General features: G+C 37.0%; 1 protein-coding gene across 3 annotated transcripts; it reads left to right on the top strand.

Moving 5' to 3' along the window:
• The first annotated feature begins 1,437 nt into the window (after nucleotides 1–1,437).
• LOC147479944 (uncharacterized) lies at nucleotides 1,438–7,713 on the top strand. Of its 3 annotated transcripts, XM_086580614.1 has the most exons (10): nucleotides 1,438–1,621; nucleotides 1,726–1,811; nucleotides 1,967–2,081; nucleotides 3,748–4,317; nucleotides 4,422–4,518; nucleotides 4,845–5,032; nucleotides 5,297–5,385; nucleotides 5,502–5,650; nucleotides 5,731–5,834; nucleotides 6,581–7,713. In XM_086580614.1, the coding sequence occupies exons 4-5, from the start codon at nucleotides 3,882–3,884 to the stop codon at nucleotides 4,496–4,498; spliced, it is 513 nt and encodes a 170-aa protein (XP_086436740.1). In that variant the 5' UTR covers nucleotides 1,438–1,621; nucleotides 1,726–1,811; nucleotides 1,967–2,081; nucleotides 3,748–3,881; the 3' UTR covers nucleotides 4,499–4,518; nucleotides 4,845–5,032; nucleotides 5,297–5,385; nucleotides 5,502–5,650; nucleotides 5,731–5,834; nucleotides 6,581–7,713. The 3 variants fall into 3 exon arrangements, 1 of the variants encoding a protein (XP_086436740.1); XR_015206118.1 differs by lacking the exons at nucleotides 1,438–1,621; nucleotides 1,726–1,811; nucleotides 1,967–2,081; ... (1 more) ...; nucleotides 4,422–4,518; nucleotides 5,502–5,650 and having other exon boundaries at nucleotides 4,778–5,032; XR_015206119.1 differs by lacking the exons at nucleotides 1,438–1,621; nucleotides 1,726–1,811; nucleotides 1,967–2,081; ... (2 more) ...; nucleotides 5,502–5,650; nucleotides 5,731–5,834 and having other exon boundaries at nucleotides 4,780–5,032.
• The last annotated feature ends 4,777 nt before the right edge of the window (nucleotides 7,714–12,490 follow it).

Genomic DNA, 12,490 nt, shown 5'->3' on the forward strand with positions numbered 1-12,490 from the left:
ACCTGTTAGCTGATCCATGTAAATCTCCTCTTCTAAATCCCTGTTTAGAAAGGTTGTCTTAACATCCATTTGATGAATAACAAGATTATGAACAACAACAACAACAAAAAATAATACTTTAATGGATGTTATCCATGTAACATGTGAATATGTGTCAAAGAAATCAAAGTTCTCTCTCTGTCTAAAGCCCTTGATAGCAAGCCTTGCTTTAAACTTGTCCATTGAACCATCGGTTTAAACTTCCTTCTTAAATTCCATTTGTTTCCTATAGTCTTGCAACCAGGAGGCAAATCAACAAGCTCCTAAGTTTTGTTATCCATGAGAGAGTCAAGCTCACTCTATATGGCTTCTCTCCAAAACTTGAGTTAGAAGATGTGCGAGAGCTTCTTTAATAGAGGAGGAATCTCCTTCCAAAGCAAAAGTGACAAAATTGGGTCTCAAATTCTTAGTAACCCTTACTCTCTTACCTCTTCTAGGTTCAGATTCTGTAATAGTGTCTCCGTCATGTAATCTAGGTATATAAGTGTCAAAAACATCAGAAGTAAGTGCCTTGGAGGATGACGCACCCCTAATATTTCTAGATAAGTATGGAAACTCTTCTAGAAATTCAGCATCAGATGATTCAAACAAGGCATTAGTCTTTATATCTAGAAATCTGTAGGCCTTGCTATTCATAGCATAGCCTAGAAAGACACACTCATAAGCTTTACTCTCAAGCTTTGAGATTTTGGGATCATGCTTCCTTACAAAAGCAAGATATCCCCATGTTCTGAAGTAACTCAAATTAGGCTTCCTGTTCTTCCATAGCTCATAAGGTGTAACCTTTGTCTTAGAATTAACAATTTTATTCAGCACATAGCATACAGTCAAAACAGCTTCACCCCATAAATTTGAGGGTGCTCCAGAACTAAGTAACATGGCAACAGTTAATTCCTTAAGAGTTTTGTTCTTACATTCAGCTACTCCATTCATTTCAGGTGAATAAGGAGCTATCGTCTCATGAATTATACCATGTGTTTGCAAAAAAAGATTAAAATCAGCAGAACCATATTCAGTACCTCTATCACTTCGAATTACTTTAATGTTCCTGTCATACTGATTTTGAACCTCAAGTATATAAGCTTTAAAAGCATCACTTTTATTCTTCAGCAAATAAACATATGCAAACTTCGAGCAATCATCAATGAATGTAATAAAATATCTTTTACCCACCTATCTCTATTAGTAAAATACACCATAATTAACCTGACCTTTTAAATTAGACCAGCCTTTTTTCTACCACCAAATACCCTTGATCAAATATTAAAACAAATGATTCAATGCCCTTAAAATGGACTATTTCGTCATTTCAGTTTTTGCTTCCGTTTATACCCTTAAGTTTACATAATACCTTTAGGGATCGTTGTGTAAATTCAAGTTGGAAATAAAATGCACGCACCATTTCAATTGTCCGCGAGGTACGTTTACCATTAATACCACTTTTATTAACATTTATACCGACTTCATTACTAGAAAACCAGTTACATCGTTCTAGCTTCTCTTTTTCTCTCCAATCTCCTCTCTTATTGAAAAATTATAAGGCCATGGACAAGAAAACCATCTGACTATTTCTCTAAATTAGGTATGATTGTTACTTTCAATTTTCTAAATCACGAGAATTTCCTTTTATTCATCAGATTTTGATTTTTTTGAGATTTTTGTTTGGATTAATTCACTGCTAAAAAGATGATGTAGAAGATGAAGGGAAGGGTTTTGAGGGTGTTGGGGATTTGAATAGAGATGGGAAAGAGTTATCAGTGTCCCTGATACAGGTCTTTTTTCTTTCTTCTCCTTTGTATATTTTTTTAATACATTCATTATTTTTAATGCAACGAGTTTGGCTTATAATCACATAGTTTGGCAGGAAAAATATGCATCCTCTTTCAATTTATTCAAGCATGTAAAATTCTTTCTGTGTAAACTGCAGAGGCTGCTAAGGTTGGAGAGCTACTGTCAGAGTATGGACTTGAGCCCCACCAGTATGCACCAGTCGTGAATGCTCTTCGGAAGAACCCCCGAGCATGGCTTGATTTCATGATGAAGTAAGTTTCAGATTTCGATCTCCTCTATGTTGCTTCCATTTTAAATGCTTCTCCATATCTGCTGAAGTTTCATTTGTCGCTTCCTAAATTTGATGATTTGCTTTCATAATCGTTTTAATTTGATGGCTTTGAATTGCGTTTTTTTTTTAATTTCATTTTGATTAACTCAAACTTGGTAATGTTTAATTTTTTTTGTCTGCCCTTAAGTATATAAAGACTTCATGTGGGCAGAGGGTAAAGTTATGACCAATACGAGTACTCTGACATATGGAAGGTCAAATTCCAGATGATAAGGACCAAAGCTGAAGTAGGCAAACTAATCAGAGTTGTAAGATGCGCCTATGGACTAGGTAGATACCTAACATTGTATATTTGTACTTGCGCATAATACTAAGCCCAATTGGCATCCTAGCTTGACAAAACATACAACAAGATATGAGTGGTCTGGAGGTCTGAATACTATCCAGCTAGGCTTCTGCACAGCCACAACACCATATACCTCGTCACATACACGTGGTGCGGGTAAAGCGACCATGTATGGGCGCTGGATGGACGAGAGCTAACTTGACAGTGATTAGCTCTGGAAATTTCTGCCAACACTTTTCAGCTGACCTTCACAACGTGCCGCCGACATGCCCTCTCTAGATGAGCTTCTGTGAATAGTTGAGCTGCAAGGCCAGCCAAGAAAGCCAATAACCAGGAAGAATAGAATGTAAAGACAGGAACGAGACAAGTTTCCTTATCCAAACTCTCCACTTAACTCCAAACCCTAAAGGACCTAACCTACATTAGAAAATTCCCAGCTAAAACAGTTGTAGCTTTGACAGCAGATTCATCGGCTTCCAAAGTCCAAGTTGTAGCTTTTAGTATTTCTTTTTGTTTCTTGCATTTGTAGGATATCTCATTCTTCGTGTAATAGTTTTTCTTTATTAATATAATTCTCATTTTACCGATCAAAAATATAAAAAGTCCAAGGCACTTAGGTTAAAGTAAAAGGCGCCCACAATTTAGAATTGTTAAGGGAGGCTATACTTTTGAAATTATTGTTTTAGTACAAGAAATACAAATCTCAAAGTGAATTGTTTTGTTCAGAAACTGGTTCCCTATGCCACCTGTTGGACTATTTCGAGGTGAACAATGACATTTTTAGGATAAGGGTATGCCTCCTGCTTTTGTTAGTATTAGATCAAAACCTCCCTATCTTAATATTACAAATTATGTAGGCAAATGGAATACAGAATTGGAAAAGGTCTCCTTGTACAATTTCGAAAAGATGGTCATCTTTCTAGGTGTGAGATTAAGTTTGAGTTTCTAACTCCAGCAATTGAAAATTTCTTTTGACTTTTTAAGGTATCTATATAATGATTACGATTGCATTGCTATGTGCCAAAACGCGTTGAGATCCTAGCCATGTTGTAATAGTTTTCAGATTTTATGGCCATTCGAGTAGGTTGAATGGGTCCCCTGTCTAATTTCTTTATGGATATTGGCATTACCTATATTAATCCCAATTTATTAGACAGCTGAGGAACACGGCCTTTATATGCCAAATGCCGAAAGTTTCACGCAAATATAATTTATCTTCTCAATCATTTTTTATTACATTATGAAGAAAAAGATCTATAAATCTTAGCAAATCTTTTGCTTGAATATTTTCTGGGTTCAGGAATCAGGATACAATGGACATTGATAACACTTCGAAACCAGTGTCTGGTTTGCAAGGAGTCCTATGGAAGGATTTCTCTGGAGGAAGCTTTAGTCTCAGGAAGAAGGGGTCTTCGAAAAACAAGATGCTTGGAGATGGCCGGTGTAGCTGGGAAGAAAACAGACAAGTCGGAGCCTGTTCGTAAGAGCAGGCGTGTCCCCAAGCGGCGTGTGTTAGATGAACAATTTGATGATGGTGTTAATGATGAGGAGATTCGCTATCTTGAGAAACTCAGGAGTCTTAAGGTTACTTCTGATTGTGACTTCAATTATGCAGATGGTGAGGATAAGCATCAAAGGAAGGTTTTAAGAGATGGTAAGAAGTCAAGGTCAGAAAGACAATCTGAGAATAAGGATCTTGTGGAAGAAGAACTTATATCAGACGTTTTACAAAAGGATTATATTTATTCATCAGTTGGGGCGAAAAAGGAAATGTCTCTTACAAGACGTCAACGAGCGCTTCAGTCGGGCAAAGATGCATCGACAAGTTTGATTGAATTCCCAAATGGATTGCCTCCTGCTCCACCTACAAGTAACAATTTTTAACCTTTTTTTTGTCGTCCTTTGAATTTTTTTAGATGAACCTGTTGGTTTCCCATTAAGCTTCTCTATTTTTTTTGGTTATTGGGTGAGCAGAGCATAAAGAAAAGCTTACTGAAGTGGAGCAACAGCTGAAAAGGCAGCGGCTACTCAAAGGCGACGAGTGCAAGTAGCTAAGGCTAAGGAGTCTGAGGTTTGTCTATTATTTATGTATAACATCTTCTATAATTTGTATTTCCCTATATTTCCTTAAGTGTCAACCTCTAGAATTCTAAGTGAACAAATGATTAACTGGGGGTTTTTTCGGCTGAGGCTATTAGGACCCCCTTTTTTTTTATTGCTGGGTAAAAGAAATATCATTAGAAAGCAAGATGAAACACCCACCCACCCACCCCTTGCTGGGTAAAAGAAATATCGTTAGAAAGCAGGGCCTACAAACGCCAGAACATTAAAAGTAAAGCAGCCCAACAGGCTAAGTAGTCCTCCCTCATGTTTCTTTGTATTTCCCTATTGAAACAGCTCGGACGTTGAAGAAGGAGGAGAAACAGTGTTTCCTGCTGCCAAAGGGAACTTCAGTTCTGTTCCTTGGTGGAATTAATTATCTGAATGTGGGAAGAAAGGCCTTTCTGTAAAGCCAAAGATGGGAGATGCTTTACTGTTCTGGAGCATGTGGCCTGATGCTACTCTAGATCCTTCAAGTTTGCATGGTATTTTTTTTTTGTTCCATTGCAAATAAAAGTCTTAAGGTTCATTGTACAACTGTAATCATGCATTCTCTTAGGACCCTTCTTTGAAATAGAAGCTCATCATCCATCATTATTTGTGTCCTTCACGTAGAATTTTTAATAACCGTCTCCTTGCATTTCTGTTATGTGAAGTAGTCTTCAAGCTTTCGATCATGTTGTGAAATGAGTTTCCTCTCTCCTAATTATCCACTATGTACCTGCATTTGTGTTATGGCTAAATTCCAGGTGGATGCCCTGTGATTAAGGGCAACAAGTGGTCATCTACAAAGTGGATTCGTGTCAACGAGTACAAGGTTTAATGGTCTAAACTCAAGGTACTTCGCTTTAAAAAATGTTTATACGTCTAATTAACTAACACAATATGATTGTTGTTTTCTAACAAACATACAAGTATGAATTTCTTCTGACTGCACCCTGTAATTTCTGACAGCCCGCTATCTTTTATGGTGTTTTTGGTAAATTATAATGAGTCCATAAAGCAAGACATCGAAGTTGCATATACTCTGATGTACCAGGGCATGTGATATATCATATAGTCACTGGCAATATTATTGAAGAAATACATTTTGTAAAGAATAGGTTGTGCAGCAACAGTTTCCATCACTTAAATGTGCCATTACTGTTCTTCCTCTTGATGATAAACTTTTTTCTTTTGCCAGTTTACATTAAACGGTCATATCATGCGGGCTACCATTTTGGTGTGCGAACTACCGTTCGGCCGTTCCTATACCAACTAGAGCTTCACTTGGTTTGCAAAAGTCAGGTTTATATTTGACACTGATGGTCCGGGTTCCTTCACGCCTTCAGTTTTGATAGACTAACTTCTAAATCTCACCAGCAACAGCTTAGACATTGTGATTGGTTCGCAATGTCCTGTGATACCTTTGGTTCTTTTTATCAGTTTATGCATGTATTACGATATCCAGATACTAACATTCTGTAGAAATACCACATTCTGTAAGCGAAAGGCGAAAGCTATCAACAAATATTATATTTAAACCGAGCTTCTTTACAATGACAAGCATTTATTATTTTTATTTCTTTATTACTGGCGTTTAATTCCCAATTTGGGTTCTTTATCAAAGCTTGGTTTCACAAACCTACAACCCTGATGCTTGACCTTTGGATGGATGCACTGGGATATACTGTGTCGTCCAACTAACCATAGGAAAGATTTTCCGACTTGGGTAAGACATGTTCAACTTACCAAGAGCTTACATAGAGCATCATCAATGCATTGCCAAAAAAAATTGTGACACATTAGCTTTTCTGTCCCCAAAAAAGTGCCATTGCTTTTTTTTAAGCACGGATAAAGTGAGATTTGGCAACAAGTGTCTTGGGTTTGAGGTTTACATGTTCTCTGTGTCTTCTATGTCTTCTTCAGCCCTATAACATAAGAGCAGAACATGAAGTGTGTTAATTAAGCAAGTATGTCTGAATTCAACTATATTTGTCTCTTCTTTTTGTGGTATTTCTGAATTATTTCCAATGAATTGATCTGCTCTTTAGGTTACATTACTATTGAGGAGCTAGCAACAGTCATTGGATCAAAACCTAGCGCATGAGGAACTCCAACAGATGATTAGCGAAGTTTTAATATGACAAGCTTCAGAATTCTGTTGATGCCAATCATGACTGACAACAGTGGTCAAAGTGAGCCACACAAGAATGCCAAACCTGATGCACAAGCCACCTTCATAGGGTTCGGTAAGGTTTCATAGTCATTGTCAATCGTCACTACTCTTTCTTCCTCTGAAATCACCCTCATCAATGGAGACCTCTTAGGCGACATATATAGCAATTCCATTACTGGTGACATGTGTCCAATCGATCCAATTGAGAAGAAGTTTAGTAGATTCTGTAGCTAATACCCTAGGACACGTAGATGCGTCCTCCATCATCATACATGCGAGAAGAAAGCAAACATTTGCTTGAGTACTTGACTGTGCAGTTGTCAGCAACTTCACAAGGACATCCACTCCTCCTGCTTCTACTGTTGCCGACCAGAACTTCTCAGTACTGCTGGAGAGGTTTCTTGAAGCTCCAGTCAATAGGTTATCAACCAATTTACCAGCTTTTGGTCCGATTTCTAGCTGCTTCCAGAGTACTGGAATAACTCCTTCAGTTGAGAAGATTTTTGACCCAACATGATCTCGAGCCCCACCTTGAGAAACAGCGTAAATAGCCTTTGCAGCAGCAATTTGTCCTTCTTCGGAGCTGGATCTGAGAAGGCAGAGCAATGGCGGAATGCAACCTCCCAGCAATACTTTCACCCGTAGTTCATCGTCCTTGCAGAGAGAGCCCAAAACTGTAGCAGCCTGCATCTTCACTCCAAGTGATCCTGATCTAAGGAGTGAAACAAGTATAGGAACAGCCTGAGAATGAGATCCAACAGCACTAAAAGCATTGTCATGTATATCAATAAGGTTCATCAGCTGCTTCAATGAGCTTTCTTTCTCATGTAGAGTTGAGGAACTCTGGACGAAGCTGCTCAATGCACTGGGCAACACTTGCCAATGTCCCATCTGGATCCTCCATACTGCTACTCACGGTCTCTGCAAGTAAATCAGAGTTGATAAAATTCAGGAGATGCAGTTAGTCATGAACTGTGCAAATTTAACAGCTTTAAGATGACCCTAAAATGGAAACGATGTAATGTGAATTACATATCCCCAGATACAAACAAAACAAAGGCAAACAAAACATCGGGCGATTTTCCGGTGATCTAGCATAGATGGATCCTCTTTTGGTTAGTTGCTTATTTGCCTTGGTTTTTTTCTTTTGAGGCCGCCAATGTCGGAAAACAAGCATGGAATTGGTGTTCCTCTTATTATTTGGACTAGGAATGAATTCAGGGTTGGATACTCTCTTGGCCAAACAAGTGAGGATCATAGTTTTTCGCCCGACCTACCCCTCAATATCTCTCGAGTAGCAAATGACACATATTCTCCAACAGCCATGCTACAAGCAGCCAGCAACAGCAACAACAACTCCTACCGGGATCATATCCCACCGATCCTTGCTTGCATTTGCGACACCAAGCATAAGTGAAGTAGTAGAAAGCAGTCCATCATTTGAACCAAGTATAACGGCTCTAAGCCACGACGAAGAGCTGAAAAAAGCTTTCGGGGATATTTGATAAAGATCAAAATGGCTTCTTCATATCTGCTAATGAGGTAAAACTTTTCTACTATAATGTATGTATGTTTTAGCTCTGTTTTCGTTAGCTAATCACTTCTACTAGCTCACGTAAAAGGTATCGATCATTCGGTCCCATTGGATGACCATTTAAATTGTAATGTCTGGCTTCTTAAAGGTCATTAAGTCATTAACATTGTTTACACGAATTACGTTTAATTGGAAGAAAGAAATTCCATGTGCTTTTGTACGCTGTGTTGACATCATGCATATTTCGTGTTGATACATACCAATAGGAAAAACATCTGTCAATTCACATTGTTCAAGTCCAGAGTACCTTTTGTTGTACCTGACAACTCAATACAATTGAACTTCTCAAACACAAGAGTTAATGTTTTAATCGACAATAAAAATCATATAGGTAACAATCAGGTTGTACAAAGCATATAAGGAAACCTGGAAAGGTTCAGATCAAAGCAGGGCGGTTTCTATCACACACGGCGATCTCTTTATTAACAAGCGGTTAATGGTATCTCTATTTAGATTGTAGCTTTGATTATTCATATATTTGTTAAATCCTTATTTTCATATATGTTTTGATCTCAATACTATGAGCCTTTTTATAAAAGTGTTACATAAGATTGCATTGCATCTCAACGCCTTCCATTTCTGGTCAATAGCTCCTCAAACGGCATATGAGTCTTCCGAATAAATACTACTCCATATATAGTGATCAAGGGGTGGGTTCGATGGTGTGATTTATTTGCAAGGCTGCCAAAGGCATTGTAGGTAAATGAAAGCCATATAATCTTCATATTTTTAAGGCCATTAATCCACCTTGGGTTTTTTTATTTATTTTATATGTACTTTGGTTTATTTTTTTATAATCTTACATATACTCTGAATGTCGAAATGGTTGTTTGATAATCTCTTGAAGAGTATTTCATATCAAAATCAGGCATGTTTTTAAATTTAGCACTATATTTTGAGTCTCTACATTAGATAGTGATGAAATAGCATAACTATATGTGCTTAATGGTATACTAATTGGGAGCAATTGAAGTTGTGGTTTCCCTATTTTCTCAACTCTTTGATCTAAAATGAAGTTGGTCTGCTATTTTTTTTGTTTTTTGGATGATAAGTTGGTGTGGGGTGTTGATAAAGAGATGAAAAGGCTTTCCAAGACACCTTGGACTGTATGTACATCCGATATGCCTTTCTGTGTTATTGGTCTATTGTTTGTGAGCATGCTTTTATAGGTGTGCTCTCACTGATATTGTCAAAATAGGTATTATTGGTGATAATCTCTCTCCTACCTTATTTTGAGTTCACTACGTTTGAGGTTGATGATACGCACTAAAGTAATTTAAATGTGCCTGTTTGAATTTCTAGAGTGGTTATGCATAGTGATGGTGTAGGTGACTTAGTAGAAGGAAATATAAGTAGAAGCCAATATAAAGCTAGCAGAGGTGACTGCGTAAGCAACTCAGCAAAATTGCTCCAAAGAGTGGGCGGATCACGGTATTGTTTTTCAAATTGTCTATAGTGTTACCGTTATATCTTTAAATTTGTCTTAATCGTGGCCCTTTGGTGTTTGAATGCATGCTTTATTTATGCGTGAACTATATTCGAATTCGAATGTACATTTTTTTTTCCGAAAAAAAAAAATTAAGTAGTGTTGTTTCCTTTCAGTATTGTCCCCGGACTTTGGTTTGGAACTTTCAGACATATACTATTGAAGTGTCGTAGTTTATGTTTAAATCCATTAGACAACTCCCGGTGGCCACCTCACATGCCCCCAAAACCCAATGTAACCCCAACTCTTTCCCTCTTCTCTCTTTATAATAACCACTCACTCTTTGTGCTGTCTTCTCTTCCACTTCATATAAGAGGAAAGGAGAAAAGAAAAGAGCAAATACCCTTTTGTAGCCATTAAAAGGTTCTATACATGCATACTGTTATTTAACTTTCTGTAGCCTTATTGCATCCTTTCTTTATCTATATCACTGTAAAAGCTGATATATCCTTTGAACAGGGGCAAAAGTTTGGAATTCAAACTATGTCCCCGCAACTTCGATTAATTTATATACTACTTGACTTGACTTACCGTGTGATGAAATTATTTATGTTGTCTATAGCGGTACCAGATTAAATATTTATTTTTTTTCTTATTAAATGCGCCTTTTGAGTGCTTGAAGGTATGGTGCATTTATTTGTGTTTTTTATTTTATTTTAGACTTTTTTACCTTTTCTTTACTTTTTTTTCTTTTTTGTTCTTTTTTTCCTTTTTACTGGTTTGGTATTCTTGATCTTAACGTTGGTTTGGTAGTTGCATAAAAATGGGTTCGTCTTTTAGTGCGGTTTTGTTGCTGGGTTGGGTATAGATGGTCCCTTCGATCTCTTCCCCTCTTCCATTATGTTGTGATTTCGCTCTCAAATCACGTTATAAATGGTTTTGTATTCTTTTGGCGGTGTTCTCAAAATTTGGTTTAGTGCTTTGAGACATAGAGACTATTGTATTGTCGTATTGGATATAGAATTCCAGTGGATGCATCCATGTACTATGTTGAATAGGTTAGTAATTTAGAATCATATGTACAGATTGTTTTAACATGCTATGCAACTCAGAGTTTGATTGAGAGACAAATCAGTTGGAGGGGAGCTACATGTTTGATGGACTCTTTAGTTCTATTTATCACTTTAACTTGGATTCTACTAAAACAGATCTAATATAATTGGGTTTCTCTCTCGAATCTAATTGCAATGGCTTGAAAATCACTGTGTACCCATTTCAAATTAATTGGAATTAACTAACTTGCAATTAAGTGAGTGTCTGTGTGAAATCACCAATTATACCTTTGTGTTCACACTTCTATATATCATATATCATGAAATGGAACTCTTGAACATGCAAATTTGCAGTCCAGTGCAACAAAGTTGTTCCTAGCTCAATTCTGATTTTTGATTCCTTTCTATATATTCAACTTAGAATTAGAATGACTGCTAGGCATATGTATTTTGTGTAATGTTGAACGATATTATCAACTTTTATTTACGTAGAGCAAAATAGTCTAGACTCTAGGGTTTAAGTTTCCACGTATGCTTAAGGCTACGAGTTAGACAACTAGCCATACCAAGTGCTTGATAGGTCTTCATTGAGGGAGTCTAAGCATTGATATCTAAAAACTACATACCCTCAACTCCAAATATTCACAAAGACACAAGAATAACATTTAAGCACAATTAATAGCCACGCAAGTGTTACATAATTTTAATTTCTTTGTACATGCATTCATTTGAATAATTACGGTGGCGTCACTTTCTTACATATATTGCACTTGCCATTCAAATCTTTTTTTTCTTCAAGGATTGATGACAGTTTTACAACGACTTCAGTGAAGAGGAAGAGAAACCAACGCTTATTGCTTTGGCCGCAGAAGAGGATGAACAAGAGTCTGGTTTCATCAACGCTTTATTCAATTTGATTCATATGTATACCTTTATTTGAGTGACTCTTATTTCGGATATTATTTTCGCTCGGGTTTTCTCTAGAATCTTTTGTCAATAGCCACTTCTGTCGAACAACATGAAGTATGAGAGTGCTTCATCAAAAGTGAGTATCTTAATTATATTGTTTTATATATATCTGATATCAGCAATGTAACATGCATATATGTTGCACTTAATAAGCTTAATGATGGTTTTGGACAGTCTAATTATTATATGAAGAAAAACCTGAAAACCAGAACCATGCAATAATTTTTACTCGAGGGGAAGCTCTTCAGACCATTGATATGAACCAGGTAATCCCTATGTGCTTGGAACTTACCTTCATTAGCAATGAGTTGTTTAACTAATCTAATATTACTGAATTATGGTAGGACAATTACGGAAGAAGCTTTTAAAATCGTAATCTTCCGGAAGAATTCAATGAGTATCATGGGAGCGCCCACCTTCGATTTCTCGGCAGACGCGTGAACATATCTTCACTGGAAGGTGAGTGCTGTGAAGATGATCCAAGCTTTTTGAGCTATGAGCTCATTCGGAAATACCACTGTTAAACATTGGTGGGCTCTTTCAGAAGGTTTGAATAAAGCGTAAAACGTGTTTGGACTATATAGCATATCCTTCAACCCCCAACTATAGCATCTCTGTTACTACTAAATGATCTATTTTTGGGATATGATGCTCCTCTATCCTTCTTCACATGTAGTCTAGAAATTTTGAGTGGTGCATCGTACCTTCAGTGATCCTAATTCTTGCAAGCATGCTTGCTTAATG

The sequence above is a fragment of the Coptis chinensis genome, chromosome 8, assembly GCF_015680905.1.
Source record: "Coptis chinensis isolate HL-2020 chromosome 8, ASM1568090v1, whole genome shotgun sequence".
In the NCBI taxonomy this organism is placed as follows: domain Eukaryota; kingdom Viridiplantae; phylum Streptophyta; class Magnoliopsida; order Ranunculales; family Ranunculaceae; genus Coptis; species Coptis chinensis.

Bases quoted from the DNA above. Each gene is read 5' to 3' on its own strand.
- LOC147479944 (XM_086580614.1), top strand. From the start codon at position 3,882: ATGGCCGGTGTAGCTGGGAAGAAAACAGACAAGTCGGAGCCTGTTCGT. The intron at 4,318-4,421 runs GTAACAATTTTT...TTGGGTGAGCAG, and splicing joins GCCTCCTGCTCCACCTACAA to AGCATAAAGAAAAGCTTACT.